This window comes from Orcinus orca, chromosome X (assembly GCF_937001465.1).
Source record: "Orcinus orca chromosome X, mOrcOrc1.1, whole genome shotgun sequence".
NCBI lineage: Eukaryota > Metazoa > Chordata > Mammalia > Artiodactyla > Delphinidae > Orcinus > Orcinus orca.
This window is the reverse complement of record NC_064580.1, coordinates 93,570,500-93,588,009: the sequence shown is the minus strand read 5'-3', so window position 1 is coordinate 93,588,009 and position 17,510 is coordinate 93,570,500. Positions and strand designations below refer to the sequence as shown.

Genomic DNA, 17,510 nt, shown 5'->3' with positions numbered 1-17,510 from the left:
TTGGGTAAAACTTAGATAAAAACCATGCTGGTTTATATAGAAAGTACTTTCCATTAAAAAGAAAAAAGTAAGGTAATTTACATCTTCCTGTGTCCTACTGAGAAAACCTCAAGTAATATAATTTATATTATAAAGGATCATTTTCATGAGCCATTTCCAGTGATTTAAACACAATAAGCAGACTTTTTCTTTGTATATTGTTTCTCAGTTATATGGTACTAGGTGTTATATAAATAAAAGATTCTGTGGTCCAAGAACTTTGGAAAAAGCTGGCTTAAACAAAGCTTACCATGTTGCTTTATTGCAGGACTTCTCCGAGGCTTTAATATGCTAATGTTATTTCAAAATACATTGAAAACATTTAAGAGAGCAATGTAGAATGCAGTGTTTCCCAATTTCAGAAAAAATGTTTCTCCAGACCTCCTTTCCTTGGATGGTGAATGGTGAGCACCAGAGAGGACAGGGAATCTCCTCAGAGTACATGCGTTAGAGTGGGGTGGGGTAGCAAGAGTCAGGATTATCCTGCAAAATACAGGATATACTATTATAGTGACATGAGCTTTAGACAGGATACGTATCATAGTGGCTCTGGTTCAGCCCTGAAAAAGGAGCTACATTTTCAACACGGCAGCTCTGAGCTTCTGAAACCTCCAGTATGTGGGAGGTATCCCTAGAGCTTGAGGTGGCTCTGGGAGCCAGGAATTGTTTCTCAATTTTATTTGATTATACAGGCTTTATTTATCTCTTTATTTCTTATTTAAGAGTATCTTGGGGGACTGTTGTCCCACAGAACAAATTTGGGGGACCATTGTTCTGATATGTATTTTTTCTCTGTAACCTATCATTTGTTTTGTATTTTTTCCAGTAACAAAGATAGGTCTTGCCTTTTTTCCCTGGCAGTTTTTAGTGATGTAGCCCAGGGTCTTGGAATGGACCATATTTAGGTGACCCAAAGGGATTATGAGAAGAAGAAATGGTCCTAAGGAAAACAATATGAGTACTATTATATTTAAATGATAATTCTAGAAGACTAACAAGTATATGCTGTTCCTGTCGCAACCTTTTTTTGTCCTTCTAAGAAATAGAATTAGATCTGGGGAAATCTTAGTAGTCCTTATACTAGTGCTAAAGTTAGAAAGAGTAGGTTTTGATTCATCTGTCTATTCATTTGGGGGAAATGATGTTGAATGACCTACCGAACAATACCCAGAAAGTTGAGATCTGTTTTCAGATCCTGCCTTGAGGATAGCTGGCATCCATTTGATTTATCGGATCACAGACATTCCCACCTTCCTTTTTTTTCTTTCCTTCTGTGCTTTGTATCACATCTCTATGAAACTTAGTAGATTTTTTTAGGCTGGAAAGGCCCTTAAATATTGTGTGATCTTCAAAGCAAGTAATGTGTAGTTCCTTTGAATTGGTAGTCAGGGAAAGAAATAGGTATCTGAGTTTTGGCTCATGTTGTTTCTTTTCTCTTGGGTTCCTAGTGCATTTTTGTCCTTTGGAGCCAGTTTTTGTTAGATTGGTACTTGTCTCTTTTACCCAGAAATAAAGATGGAAAGTCTGAGTTGGACTTTGATACAGATCAGTATGATATCCTGGTATCAGACTTTGGCACAGAAGAAAAAGAGACTGGTGGCATTACCTCTGAGCTGCCAGAAACAGAGTATTCTTTACGGGTGAGTAAGAGTGGTTTTTCTTCAACAATGAGAGGTAAGATATCCTGTAACATGAAAATATTATAATACAAGATCTCACTTTAGTTATATAAAGATGACAACCTTTTGACCCTATGCTAGGATTCCTTTTCACTGTCTCCACTGAAACAATGTAGCTAATATAGTCAGCAGCACTTAGTGTGGTAGTTGATTTAGAATAACAAGGTATAGAAACTGAGTCAAGTATTTGCCCAGATTAGATCTCAGTTGCTAGCAGAGTCAGTAGATGGTAGCAACAGGGATGTCAGTAGAATTGGCAATATTGTGTAATAACTTTCCCTTCACTGTTCCATAGGCATTTTGTGGCATTCTATATATGAAGCCACGAATGAAAATTTTTCTGCGTCAAAAGAAGGTGACTACCCAGATGATTGCCAAGAGCCTGGCCAATGTAGGATATGATATATATAAACCTACCTTCACAGTATCCTTACAACTACATGAAGCTGACCTCTTTGTTTCAGGATTAGATTTCCAAGTTGGCACAGAAAAACAGAAACCTTTCCTTTTCCAATTCAAAAATATGTGTTATAGTACAAACCCTATTTTAGGTATCTAAGGAGGTATTTCTTGAATGCCAATCTGTGTGCCAATTTTATCAGAAATCAACTAGAAATTATTAAAATAATACAGTATCCTGAGACTTTAGAGATTCTGGTTCAGTAGATTCTGAAATCTCTTTTTTTAATAAGAAATATTTATTTATTTAAATGAATAGCTAGGTTTGAGAATCTCTGCTATAAGGAATGATTCACACTGTTTGGTTTGTACTGGAATTTTGTTATATATATATTACATTGATTGAAATAAGCAAAATGTTGACTAGAACTTGTTCATCTTTTGGACATACTATGATTTTTGCTGTAACAAGTCCAGACTTATGTTGATAAAAGTTAGGAGATTGGAAATTAAAAGTTGATTTTCTAGGGTGAGATAAATCTTCAACAGATTTGACATGGATTTCTTGGTACTTCTCATATTGACAGCCACTCAGAGAAGTAATTACTCATTTTCACTTCTACCCTCCACCCCACCCCATTGCCCTGGGAATGGATTTCAGGCACTTGAGGAAATCTTAAGATGAGCTTTGGAAATTAGGTCCATCTTTGTTGATGGATTTTGGGGTCAAAAACGTCTTTGAAAGGGTGAGAGTTCATAAGCAGTTATGAAGAATTGCTCTTGTAATTTATTCTCTAGTAATAAGCTCAGCTCTTGGCCCAAGAAACATGTTCACACTCTGTTTGCTTTATCAAAGTCATTATCTAGCTTACTTTGTCTTTATTCCCCTGACCAAAAATTAGAAAATGCCATTCCCTTTTAAATAGCCATATGGTTGTTACTCATAAGCAGATTGATTTTCTCCTTTTGAAGAACACAACCCTTGTCTACTGTGAAAGTTTTTTTTAAAGCCCTAAACAAACCTAACTTAACAAAGCCAGAGCTAACATTGTTAGCATCTGTAGGTAAATTAGTTATAATATCACTGTATGTAGCTAGGATCTTAGTGCCATAGTTTTAACAGAGCCAGTCTAAAGTGTCTTTCAACTACTGTCTCAGGATATACCACATTTCTACCTCCAGCTTCTTTCTTCTGTGGGTTTCTACCCGGGTACCTCCTATGCATGCATTCTGTATGTACCTGAGCTCTTCTCAACCTCCCTTCCCATTAAACTGGTTACCTTTCCCTATTAGAATTTGGGCTAAACGAATTCACTCTAGGCATGAGTGAAATGAAACTTCTAATAAAATTTCCCCTAAAGTCACTGAGGGAAAAGATTACTGATGCTGACTTATTTATTCCTCAGTTCAGTTAGCAAAGGCGTCTGCTCTCCTCTTGTCCTTTCTCCTTATTCTAATTTGGGGAATCTCCTACCCCAGTGTACTTCCACCCCATAATTTAGAATTTAAAAGTATACAACAGAAAGAATTTGACTATCTTTATCTTTAAAATGTTAACTTTATGGTGTAGAATTTTGGGTTTTTGTTTGGGGCAGTTTTGCCCTGTTTTGTTTTTTCATTGGAATAGGGTCTTATTTGAGATTTGATTTGAGCTTCTGGAGCCCAGAACATTATATGTCCTGAGCCAAACATTACTGTGTTATGTACCCACTCGTATTATGTCTTCATATCATACCTGACCCACTTGTCACATGGATTTGATGCAAGTAGCTTGTTACTTAGAGGGGGTAATGGAGATCAGTTTTTGGAAAAGTAACAAAAATAAGTTTTCATTTAACTCATTTGGACATGAAGATTTCTTAGTATTTGTTTTAATGAAAATCTCAGTTTCTCTATCTCCTTTATCTTTCTCACTCTATTACCTTGGTTTTTAAATCAAATAGGAGTTGCTAAAAACTCATAAATTATTCATGTTTTATGTATAATACTTAGTTCTCTTTGTTTCATTTATCCAAGCTTGTTAACTTCTTCCCATGAAATATATTACAACAGGACTATTTATTGTCCTTTACCTTTAAAAGTGGTTTTGTTCTTCATGGTTTTGCTTTCATTGTGTTTTGTATGATTAGCCGGACTTACCTTATTGCATGTAATTGTGTGAATCTGTGTTGTACCATGTATCTTACCTAGCAGCAAGTTAAGCAGTTAGCAAGTGTTAAGAAACGTTTTGTGATTTATGAATTTTTAGATCACTGATGGTATTTTGATATATTTTCTTATAGTCTTTTCTATGTATACATTTATAGTATATATTTTTAGATGAAACTTGTTGTTCTGAACATTTCCTAATGTTCCCAAATACTTTTCAAAGACATAATTTTAAGAGCTGCACAACAGACCATGTGGATACACCAACATTTATTTAGTCATTCCCTTATTGTCAAACATCTAAATTATTTATGTTTTTTTAGCCATTATAAATCACTGATAAATTTCTGTAACTCATAAACCTTTATGGTCTTCTCTGACTGTTTCTGTAGGATAAATTCCTGAAAGAGAATTACTTGTTCAAAGGTTAAGAATATTTTTAAAGCTGTTGCTACCGATTTTTAAAATGCCTTCTAGAAAGGTTATACCGGTTTACATACAATGGTGTTTGATGTGCTTTGCTGTAATATAGTGCAAAATTTTGTGTGCTAAAGCTCCTGGTGTTTGTCTCCTTAATGATTTTCTTCTCAGAATAAGCAGGTGAAAATAACTTTTGGGTTCTCTTGCAAGAATAATAACCAGTTTGGAGTAATGATGTATCATAACAACCGCCTCATAAAGTCTTTTGAGAAGGTGGGATGCCAGGTGAAGGTGAGTAGTTAATGCTTCTCTGTCATAGAGGCTGAAAAGAGTAGGAAAAGGATTTAAATTTTGCAAAAGGGATAGACTAATGAATGGCTTTTTACTCATCTTGAGATAGTTGTTAAATCTGATCCTAGAATTCTATGTTACCAGTGAGCTGTCTTATGTTCAAAAGCTCTTTCTACTTCTCATTCTTCATAGATGTCAATCAACCCAGGAGTTTTACTGAAGGCATTTTCTAGGTAGCTGTTAATAAGAGGTAGAATTAGAGCACCAGCAACTCTGCCATGCGTATAAGTTTATTAATGTTTGAGGTAGCTCTTTCCATTTTCTTGGGGAGACAGTAAGGCATCGTGGAAGATGTATAAAATGTAGTGGTTTATGACCAGGATTTGAGGCCTGGCTTTTCCACCTAAAAGCCATGTAATCCTGGCTACATTGTTTAATTTCTCTGAGGCTCAATTTCCTTACCTGTAAAATGGAAACAACGATAGTAATTTTACTTGCTCTGCCTACCTTACAACTTGCAGGGTTGAGAGATTTAAATGGGATAAATTATGCAAAAGTACTCTATAACTGAACTATACAAATATTACCATCATCTTAAAATTTTGATGACAACTTAAAGTAGTAATATCTGCAAGTATCCCATTCATTCCTATTTTACAGATAAGATTGCTAAAGCACAAAGAATGATAAACTGCTTTATATTACACAGTAGGACAAAGTTACATATGACCCAGGAGAGCTAGTTTTCAGCCTATATTGCTTTTCATTGTTATATCATCTTTATACAACTTGTTTGTTTGCCAGTCTAATTACACTCCGACTCAGCTCCTTCCATTAAAGTATACAAAAATGATTTTAAACCCAAAAATCTCTTGTATCAACTTGTAATTAATAATACTGCAAGTCTGACTCTCTTTAGCAGTTGTTTGGTGGCATACATATATAAAAATGGTTTATTTTAATGGAGTGTGATTTATATAGCATCCTTAATTTTTTTTCAGATGGAGTTTGGTTTTAGTTCCCTAGAACAGAAGTATATAACCTTGATTTTTTTTTAGCATTGTCATTCTTTGTTCAAGTGAAATCTTCTGGCAGTCCCATAATATAAAACAGATGAAAGTGGAGGTAGTGTGGGTGAAGTAGAGATGGCTATTAATCCCTGGAAAATCCTAGGAAATCTATGGATCACAGTTTGAAAATCTCTGCCCTGTAATTTGCCAGAGGTTCCAGTTCATTGTAATACTTGCAGTCTATTGGCGTACATTCTCAGTGTTTCTCTAAATATTACTGGCCTCTCCTTGCCCGTGAACGTTATGTAACCTTTCTATTATTGTTTAGAATCAAAAGGAAGTGCCTCCAGGCAGTCAACAGTAATGTAAGTGTTGAAATTAATATTTTTCTTGTAAGCCAACTCATGGAGAAGGTGTGGGAGTAATTGGAGTCATTGAGTGCAATTTCTTAAAACCTGCCTACAACAAACAAGACTTTGAGTACACCAAGGAGTACCGGTGAGTCACTCCCAACCTGAGGTGTTTCTGATGGTTTGTTCAGATATGATTCTATTCTCTGAAACCTCTAAAATCATCTCTAAAAGCCAGCCACATAAGTTAACTGAGAATCCTTTCAAATCTATTTTCCAAGATTAGAGATAAAAGGATTTGATTTTTAAATTAAAAGCTTACTGATACATGATGTATGGAGCCAACTGAAGTAAACCTTAACTTTAAAAATTAGGGAAAGAGCATAGGGGTTATTTAGTAAAATACTTTGGTGAAACAAAGAGCCTTGGAATTGATCTTAATGAAAAGAGATGAGTGGATCTGAAGTTATTGAATATGTTGTGGGGAAAGCAGCAGTTTGAAGTTTGTTCCGAAAGATTTCCTTGAAGCCAGTGAACAGATTGAGAGGAAAGTATTGGAGCAGCAGGAAAAACGTGTGTTTTCCCGGAAGCATCTAGATTTAATAGGTAAGACCAATAAAGAATCAGAAAGGAACTTGACATTGAGGCTGAACCAGCAAGGATATTTTTAGGAGGCAAAGAAGGGAGTTGTTAAAGCCAGGATATAATAGTTCGTTTTAAAACTTGTGGGGAGGGATGGATCATACATTCCTTCTTTCATCAAGTATTGTGAGATATCTCCTCTGTGCCAGGTATTAGGGACATAAGAATGAAAGTTAAGAATCCTTGATGCCTATGAACAAATGGGATGAGATATATGTAAATAAGAAACTTAAATACCTATAGAATAATTGCCTTAATGGGGGATGTATGCCAAATGGGAAGAAGCTTTAAATATGCCTAAAGGGATTCACAAAGCAGAATATGTTTGAGCTTAAACTTCAAGGAAAAATTGGAGTTTGCTAGGTGGATGAAGAGGGGGAGGACATTCTAAGCACAGGGAAGTATTTGAAATGGCAAAGGGTGTTCTGGGAGGATGGAGAAAGAAGGCATGAGGACATTTGGTGTCATTTTTCTAGAAATCTCAGTAGCAAATCTTTTCTTAGAGTGGGGGAAAAGTATTTCCCCAAATCTCTTTTTTTGTGTGTCCAAAACTGTAATAAAATTAGTTAAATGTTGTGCCTTAATTTATATGAAACCATAAGAATTTTAGGTTTAGTATTTGACAGAGAACTATTTGGATGACAACCCCAGATTAATTTCAAGGTAATTGGTTCTTGGTCACTCGGGCTACTCAATGATTATAATAACTACCTGCCCTTAGTTTAAGTAAAATGGTCTTTTAAATATGAGTCTGGCACATAATGGAGATCTTTGACTAGGACTTGACTCACAAGAGTGAAAGTTTAGGAATGACATCAGTTTGACAAAAGTCTCAGAGCCAAGTCATTCTATTTCTCTTGAGTGAAAGGAATAGAGAATTTCTGGTGATTAACCAAATAGTTAAGATTTGTGAAATCCAAATGTTAGATATTAAAAATTATGTAACATCCTCTTAAGCCGTCTCCACCACCCCCCAATCTAGCTTTTAAAGTTTAGAGGTATTAGATGCTTGGTTTGTGATGTTTCGTTTCAGTATGATGGGTTTGAGGTGATGGCAGGGGAACCAAATGGAGGTATTCTATAGAGAGTAGGTTTATTCAGCTAAACATATGGGACTTCTGGCTTAAGTAGCTTAATATCTGCTACACATTTTATTAAAAACAGAAAACTAGTATACTATCCTGCATACAGAGTCTTCTGAGGGTAATAAGTGTGCATAACTCATCCCAATTCTGGCAGCATTTCCCTTTTTACTCAGTTTATTTTACGTTAAATGAAAAAAGTCTTTAGTTAAAATATAAGGGAATTTGAGAGGGCGATTAGAGAAGGTTGTCTGCTATCACAAACTCATCCTAAGAGTATTTATTATACATTTCAAAACCGCTATAAGAGATACCAGCCATCATACTGCTGGAATGTCTACAAATAAATCATTTGTAATATCACTTTTAATAGTTGTAGATATCAGATTTCAGCTACAACTATCAGGGCTCAAACTTATAACATTTTTAGAGTGAATTTCAGCTGAAGAAATGCAGTCAATGCATACTAAGTGAACACCTCACTGGTACATGGCACAGTGGCTAGATTTTGTGGAGTTTTCCAGAGAAATTCGAGACATGGTTGCTGTCTTTGAGGAGCTCACAGTGTAATTGTAATGACGGATTGTCACAGACACGAAACAGTTTAGAGAGCAATAAACTTGCTCTTTGATCAATCAAAACTAAGTGGTATGGTATAGGAAGCATTCCCTGGTAGAACAGATAGGGAAGGTTTTAGGTAGAAGGTATGACTTGAGATTTGCCTAAAGGATACAGGTTTAGAAAAGGGAGGGAAGGGAATTCCAGGATGGAATTATAGCGTGAGCTAAGTGACAGCAACTCAGAGTGGGAAGAATATGGGGAGTGGGGATAAGGGGATGTAAGTAGAGTGAAGGGGAGTGAAGTCAGATGGATAGAGTATGGCCCTGTCCTAGGGCAGGGGTTGGCAAATTTTTCTGTGAAGGGGCAGGAAATAAATATTTTAAGCTTTGTGGGCCGTATGGTCTCTGTCACTACTACTCAATTCTGCTGTAGTAGGAAAGCAGCCGTAGACAATAAGTAAAGGAATGAACGGTGTCTGTGTCCAATACAATTTTGTTTACGAAAACAGGCAGTGGCCCGGGTTTGCCCTACAGGCTGTAGTTTGCTGACCCCTGTCCTGGAGCCACAGTTCCCAAACTGTGTGCCAAGGTGCACATAATGAACTCACAGAGGAGCCACAGGATGTTTAAAATTTTCGAGGGGAATACAGTGATATTGACTCTTGCCTATAAGCAATAGAAATTGTTTTCTGTTGCTGTCGTAACAAATTACCACAAACTTAGTGCCTTAAGACAACACTGGTATATTGTCTTCGAGTTCTGTAGGTTAGAAGTCCATCATAGATCTCACTGGGTTAAGATCAAGGTGTTGGCAAGGCTGCATTTATTTCTGGACGCTCTAAGGGAGAATCTGTTTCCTTGGCTTTTCCAACTTTTAGAGGCTGCCAGTACTCCTTGGCCCATGGCCCTCTTCCTCCATCCATATTCAAAGCCATCAGTGGTGGGTTGGGTCATCACATCATAATACTCTGATGACCTTGCTTCTGTCATCACTCTCCTTCTCTGATTCTGACTCTTCTGCCTCACTCTTCCACTTTTAAGGACCCGTAATGATTATGTTGGTAATTCAAGGTAATCTCCCTATCTTAAGTTCAGCTGATGAGTAACCTTAATTCCATCTGCAACCTGATTTCCCCCTTGACATGTAATCTAATATATTCATAGGTTTCAGGGATTAGGACATAGACATCTTTGGAGGACCATTTTTCTGCTACTACAGTCTGCCCTCTGGCCCCTTAAGATCCACTTACATCACACATGCAAAATACATTTACCCCATCCCAACATCCCCAAAAGTCTCAACTCTTACAGCAGCTCAGTCTAAACTCTTAATGTCATCAGCTCAAAACGCCCAAATCTTCTCATCTAAATCAGGTATGGATGAAACTCTGAGTCTGATGCATCTTGAGGTAAAATTCCTCTCCATCTGCAGATGTGTGTCTTTTTTTTTTTTTGTATTTACTCCCAAAATATAATGGTGGGACAGGCATAGGATACCAGTTATAGATGTTCCAGTTCAAACAGGGAGAAAAAATGAAGGAAAAAGGAATCACAGATTCCAAGCAATTTCCATGCTAACTCCATTAAATTTCAAGGCCTGGGAATACTCTTCTGGGGCTTTCAGCTCCACCCTCTGGATTTAAGGCTCTGTTCTCTGTCCTCATGGCTCCACCCACAGACTCATTTTTCCTTTTTCTTGAAAGGTAGCATGCATGTATTTGTAGCTGAGTAGTTTCATCAGCCTGTTTCTTAACTCTAGAGTTTTGGGGGTCTAAATGCCTTCTTTCATTTATACTTTCTCTGTCCCTTTCAGTCCAATCTAGCAGTTTTGTCCTTGTATACCATTCTCAAGAACCTTGTGGGTCTCAAGTATGTATCATGGATATTCACTCCATCAGACAAGAGACTCTTGACATGTCTTTCCTAGATAATCCTATTTCTGTTCTTGGCTTCTGCTGAGATGGTGGTGGAGATCTGATTCACGTGTTTAATCTTTTCAGAGAGCTTTTTGTGTGACTGAATACTTTGACCTTTTGATCTTCCTGAGATATTAGCAAAAGGTTGTCCAGCCACTGCCTTGGCTTTTTCTCTAGAGCATCTTTCTAAATTTTAGCATCTTTTGCAGTCTGGATAAACTGAGAATTTCCAAAATCATTAAGTGCTGCTTCCTTTTTGTTCAACAGTTCTTCCCTTAATTTATTTCTTTCCTCTCACATTTTATATAAGCAGCAAGCAACCACCAGGCCACACTTTCAACAGCCTGCTTGGAAGTCTCCTCAGCTAAATTTCCAATTTTATCATTTACAAGTTCTGCTTTCCACCTAACTGTGGGACACAATTCTGCTAAGCTTTCTGCCAGTATGTAACGGGGATCACCTTCCCTCAAGTTTTCCAATAACATGTTCCTCATTTCCTTCTGAGCCTTCATCAGCCACAATTTTAACATCCATAATTCTACTAACAGTCTGTTCACAATGATTTAGATATACTCTGAGGAAATTTGTGTTTTCTCGACCATGCTCTGCCCTTCTGAGCCCTCACCAGTGGGGTGTTTAACATCCATATTTGTACTAACAACAGTCTATTCAAGGCAATCCAGGCAATTTCTGTAATGCTTCTCCAATTCTTCCACCCTCTGCCCACTGTCCAATTCTAAAGCCACTTCCACATTTTTAGGTATTTGTTATGGTAGCACCCCACTTTCAGGTAAAAAATGTTTACATTCCTCTTGATTATATCATATCTTTGTGAATCTGGGTTTTTTGTGATTGCTGTGATAAAAAGCAAGTATTACCAAAAATCAATGTTGAATAAGAAATGAGGGAAGTTGTGTCCAGTTTGACTCCAAGGTTTGAGTAGTTGTACAATATCCAACAGGCATACCCATTCCATTATAAGTAATTGTGGCTATTTAAGATTGAAACAGAAATATTTTTAAAATATATACATATATTTTTCAAATGGACCCTAAATTTTAGTACATAAATAGTTATTAAGTTGTTTCGACATAACCGTTTAATAGTAATTGGAACCAGTACATATTTCTTTAGACCTAAGGGTGCCATGAAAAACTTGGGACACTAAAGGTACCATGAAGCGAGATAGTTTGAGAACTTCTGTCTTAGAGGGACATTGGATAGAGTAGTTGATGCTTTAGGCAATGAGAATTCATTGTGTATTCTTAAGTAGAGGGGTGACTTGAAACAATTCTATCTTAAGAATATAGTACATTACACTTACATACTGCTTTATGGCTTATAAAGTGCTCTACATGAATTATATCAGTTGATAAATCTGGAAAGAGGGTGCAGGATAGATTGAAAGAAGGATTATATGTTATTTGAGTAATCTAGGTGTGGGGTGAAGGTGTGAAATAAGAGTAGCTGTGAGAAAGGAAGTATGTGACAGATACTGAAAAAAAAGATCAAAAAGTTTGGTGAGGGCTTCCCTGGTGGTGCAGTGGTTGAGAATCTGCCTGCCAATGCAGGGGACACGGGTTCGAGCCCTGGTCTGGGAAGATCCCACATGCCGTGGAGCAACTAAGCCCATGAGCCATGGCCACTGAGCCTGCGCTCTGGAGCCTGTGCTCCGCAACAAGAGAAGGACGCGACAGTGAGAGGCCCGCGCACCGCGATGAAGAGTGGACCCCGCTCACTGCAACTAGAGAAAGCCCTCGCACAGAAACGAAGACCCAACACAGCCAAAAATAAATAAATAAATTTATTTTAAAAATTGATGATAAATTAATAATGGGATAAGGGAAATAAAAGAGAGGAAAGAATCAAAGATCACTTCAAAGCCTCAAATTTAGTAGACTGGCATATTGACAGGATCGTTGATAGAATAATGAGGTTGGGGAAAGGAACAGTTTTGTGTAGTGGCAATGGTGGAAATTAGATTGTACGGGATTAAGACAGGAGAATGAAGAGGAGATAGTGGGTATAGACCACATACCAGGATTGGCGAAGTAAAAGGAAAGAGATTACTGGAACAGTGGAGTCAAGCCAGGTTTTTGCAAGAAGGAATGGGGTTTCAAAATACATGAGAACGGTGTCTTGATTGAGGTGGTGGTTACATGACTGTATGCATTTGTTAAAACCGATAGAACTACATGTTAAAAAGATAAATTTTACTCTATGTAAATTTCACCTCAATATTTTTTGCCCGAGTACATGAGAACAGAGGTTTATTTTTATTTTTTAAATTGAGATATAATTCACATGCCATAAATGTCACCATTTAAAAATGTATACTTTAGTGATTTTAGTATATTCACAAAGTTGTACAACCATCACCACTATCTAATTCCAAAACATTTTCTTCACCTCAGAAAGAAGCACCTTGTCCATTAGAAGTCACTCCCCATTTCCCCTCCTCTCCAACCCCTGGTAACCACATAATCTGCTTCCTTTATTTTTCAATTTTTTTGTGTGGTAAAATACACATAACATAAAATTTACCATCTTAACCATTTTTAAGTGTACAGTTCGGTGGTATTAAGTACATACGTATTGTTATGCAACCATCACCACCATCCAACTCCAGAACTCTTTTCATCTAGCAAAACTGAAATTCTATACCTATTAAACAATAACTCCTCATTCCCACCTCCTCCTAGCCCCTGGCAACCACCATTCTACTTTCTGTCTCTATGAATTTGACTACTCTAAGTACCTCATAAAAGTGAAATTATACAGTATTTGTCTTTTTGTGACTGGCTTATTTCACTTAATGTAATGTCCTCAAGTTTCATCTATGATGTACATATGTCAGAATATCCTTCCTTTTTTAAGGCTGAATAATATTCTATTGTATGTATATACTACAGTTTGCTTATCCATTCATTTATCAGTGAACACTTGGATTGCTTCACCATTTTAGCTCTTGTGATTTATAGTCTATTTTGTCTGATATTTGTATAGCTACCCTTGCTCTCTTTTGGTTACTATTTACATGGAATATCCTTTTCCATCCTTTCACTTTCACCCTATTTGTGTCTTTGTATCTAAAGTTAGTCTCCTGTAGACAGCATATATTTAGGTCATTTTTTTTTATTTTACCCATCACTCTGTGTCTTTTGATTGGAGAGTTTAATCCATTTACATTTAAAGCAATTACTGATAAGAAAGGACTACTGTCATTTTGCTATTTGTTTTCTATATGCCTTATAGATATTTTGTCCTTCATTTGCTGTATTACTATCTTCTTTTATGTTTAGCTGATTTTTTTTGTAGTGAAACATTTAAATTCTTCTCATTTCCTTTTGTGTATATTTTATAGCTATTTCCCTTGTGGTTACCATGGGATTACATTATCCTGTGATCAGGAGCAGCAAACAGAGATCAGAGCACAAATCCCCAATATTTGGAGGACAAGGTCTTTTTTGCCTACCCTGGCTCCTGCAAGCTGGTCTTGAAATGTGTGCACAGCTGCCTGTCACAGGGCTGGGGTAGGAGATGGGTAGCTAAGAGCTGAAATTTGCCAATCTATCATCCAAGCATTCCCCTGGAAATTACAAGTCTTCAGTAGACTCTTGAGTTCCAAATAGTTACATTAGACAGATTCTGCCAGTGTAATTGTTGTCTAGATGGGAAGGCAGATTCCTGGTGCTTCCTACTCCATCACCTTTCCAGAATCCCATGTAATCTTTTTTAAAAAGTAGATTTAAAGTAAAATTTTAAGAGAAAACAAGAAATAGTTCTTCATCTCTGACTTTAGGGAAGGATATAAACATAGAGGTAGGAACATTGGTAAGTTGGAGGGGACTAAGAGTTTATAGGGGAACTCATATATGATTTAATCTTCTCTGTGTAGTCAGAATATAATTTAATATGAGTAAGGTGGGGTTAAGGAAGAATTCCTCTTAAGGAGAGAAGAGGTCTACAAAACCTTTGGGGAATTATCCGGGGAGTCAAGAGATCTAAACACTAAATTTGTAGTGTTGCAGGTGTGTACAGCTCTACATTAAGTTGTAATCCTGGGTTGTAGAATTAAATAGGAATTAGTCACTAGAAATTGGCAGTTTTTAAAAGTAAAATTCAGGTTTTCTACACATTATATTGTTTAACCCTGGGTCTGCTGTTGTTCATTTGGGAAGAGAGATAAAGGAGAAAGGGCAAGAGCCATAATTGGGGCATAGCCTCCACTAACAGCTATAGAGTAGAAGGTTGAAGGGGACTTTGTTGCCTGTTGTTGCTATAACTGCTGTGATCAGCATTTAGATAAAGAAGAACCATATAGACATTTTTAAGTTAGTGTTTGATTTGTAATAGATAGGGTGCAGTATTTGATCCTCTGCCTTTCAACCTGGTCCTCAATTGTTTACCTGTAGTCATCTGACAATTGAATAACTCCCCAACAACTTATCTGCAATTTAGTCTTCTATCATTGTCTCTAATGTCAGCTCCCCTCGCCATGATTCTAAAATTTGGAGAACACAGTACTGTTTAGGACTTGTGACCATCTTACCTTTTCAACTGACTTTGTCATTTTGACATGTAATTTACAAAGGCAGTACATTCCCATGCTAGTTTCTGAAAGTGTAGATGTTCAGACCTATGCTGAATATTCTAAATTGCTGGTTTCTGTTAAATGGGAGCATCTTAAAACTTGCAGAATTATTCAACAGATTCTCAACATTGACATGTTTCTTTCTTTTTCTTTCAGGTTGACAATAAATGCCCTTGCCCAGAAGCTCAATGCTTATTGGAAGGAAAAGACCTCCCAAGAGAATTTTGAGACCTCAGCCATAGTCAGGCCAATACCGTGAGTAGTAAATTTAGAATATAAAAGTATTAGGGGTAATGTCTATGGAGCAAATGGAAGGAATGGGATAAGATGGTGCTTTTCACATAAGGAAGTTTAGTTAACTAAAAATAGGAAATCACAGGTACTAATTTCATCATTCTCTAGACCTCTTCATTCTGGTTTGACACTTCTGTGATTTGGATCATAAATATGAAGAGTTTAGTACTGTCAGTTTATCCTGCAGGCAGCATGATATAGTAGAAGACGATGACCATTTAAATCAGCCACTCCTGGGTTGAAAATCTAGATCTTTTTCTTCTTTTTTTTTTAATAAACAACTTGAAACTTTTATTGTATCAATATAATATCTAATGTATTACAATTGCTTTAAGGTTATAAGTTCTATAAATATTATGAATATTACTTAAAACCCTAAATAACTCACTAGTGTATTCTCTACTTTCAAATAATTAGGCAAAAATCATGAAATTAAATCATGGATAAATGTCTGTTAGTCTTTGTTTTTAGATTTTATTGAAGTATAGTTGATTTAAAATGTTGTGTTAATCTCTTCTGTACAGCAAAGTGACTGAGTTATACATATGTATATTCTTTTTCATATTCTTTTCCATTATGGTTTGTCACAAGACATTGAATATAGTTCCCTGTACTATACAGTAGGACCTTGTTGTTTATCCATCCTATATATAGTAGTTTGCCTCTGGTAATCCCAAACTCCCATTCTTTCCCTCCCCTACTCACTCCCCCTTGGCAACCACAAGTCTATTAGATCTGCTTCTTAATGGTTGGTTGAGCTTAGGTTAAGTAAGTCACTTCACCTCTCTGAGTATATTAAGTTAGATGACATAACCTTTTTTGCACAGTACCTGGCATATAGTAGGCATTCAGGCGTTCAGAAATACTAGCCAATTTCCCTTCTCTTTATTACTAGCAAACATTGTTGAAACTGTACCAAGAAATTTGAGACTAGAAGTAGAGAACCCAGCATGTCAGAAAAAGATGTAGAATTTATTGAATCTAAGAGAGGAGATTACACACAGAATGGTGGATCAGGATGAAATGCCTTAGTAGGCCAGGAAGGGAGCATAATATAGAGGATAGGATGTGTAACAACATGTATACAGTCAATTATACCATCAAGACAAAGATTAGAGGTTCATTTTGGGGTAGGCACCCATGTTTTTTTAAAAATGGAAGTAATCAGGGCTTCCCTGGTGGCGCAGTGGTTGAGAGTGAGCCTGCCGATGCAGGGGACACGGGTTCGTGCCCCGGTCCGGGAAGATCCCACATGCCGCGGAGCGGCTGGGCCCGTGAGCCATGGCTGCTGAGCCTGTGCATCCGGAGCCTGTGCTCCCCAACGGGAGAGGCCACAGCAGTGAGAGGCCCGCGTACCACCAAAAAAAAAAAAAAAAAAAAGGAAATAATCAGACAAATGTTTGATATAAAATTTTGTTTTAAATGCAACATGATTGCTGTATGAATATCACTATATCTTATTCTAAAGATCTCTACTCCTGTCCAACATCCATGGTTTTCAAAGAAATGCAAATTGAGATGCCTTTTTTTGCCTTTTAAATAAGCAGTGATTAATGCAATGAAACAGATGTTCATATATTGCTGGAGTGTGTTTATGTATGTTATACAGCCTTTTCTGTAGGCAGAATGATGATTATCTATTGAGTACTTACATGCCGGACACTGGTCTAAGTTCTTTACATGTATTTATTTAATCATCACAACAACCCTATGAGATAGATGATATTATTACTTCTTTACAAATGTAGACACTGATACACTGAGAGCTTAAGTAACTTGTTCAAGATTGGATAAGTAAAAAGTGGTAGATCCACTTATGTTCACATATAGGCAATCAGGCCCCCAAACCCAGGTTCTCAACCACAACACTCTTCTGGGAGGATGCAATGAGAATATGGCATAGCCCCTTCATCTACCTATTTATTGCAAGCACAAGCTAAAAGTCTCTCCTATCTGCCTGGATGGGAGGATCTACCATGGTCTGCATGTAACCTGAGGGAGGGATTTACCGTCTCTAATGCTTGTCCCCAAGGGAGTAATATTGGCACGCTTCTGCATGAGACTCTTCTGTGTGTGTGCACGTAAA

The 17,510-nt window shown here is 36.9% G+C and overlaps 1 protein-coding gene across 4 annotated transcripts in view; it reads left to right on the top strand.

Annotated features, from left to right (window-relative positions):
• Nucleotides 1-17,510, top strand: part of MORC4 (MORC family CW-type zinc finger 4) — a 51,204-nt gene that overhangs the window by 14,103 nt on the left and 19,591 nt on the right. For all 4 annotated transcript variants that reach the window (XM_004281505.3, XM_049704355.1, XM_004281504.3 and 1 more), the window contains 5 exons: nt 1,547-1,679; nt 2,014-2,142; nt 4,857-4,976; nt 6,384-6,484; nt 15,287-15,385. In XM_004281505.3, coding sequence (XP_004281553.1) covers nt 1,547-1,679; nt 2,014-2,142; nt 4,857-4,976; nt 6,384-6,484; nt 15,287-15,385 — 582 coding nt within the window. The remainder of the gene's footprint in view (nt 1-1,546; nt 1,680-2,013; nt 2,143-4,856; nt 4,977-6,383; nt 6,485-15,286; nt 15,386-17,510) is intronic.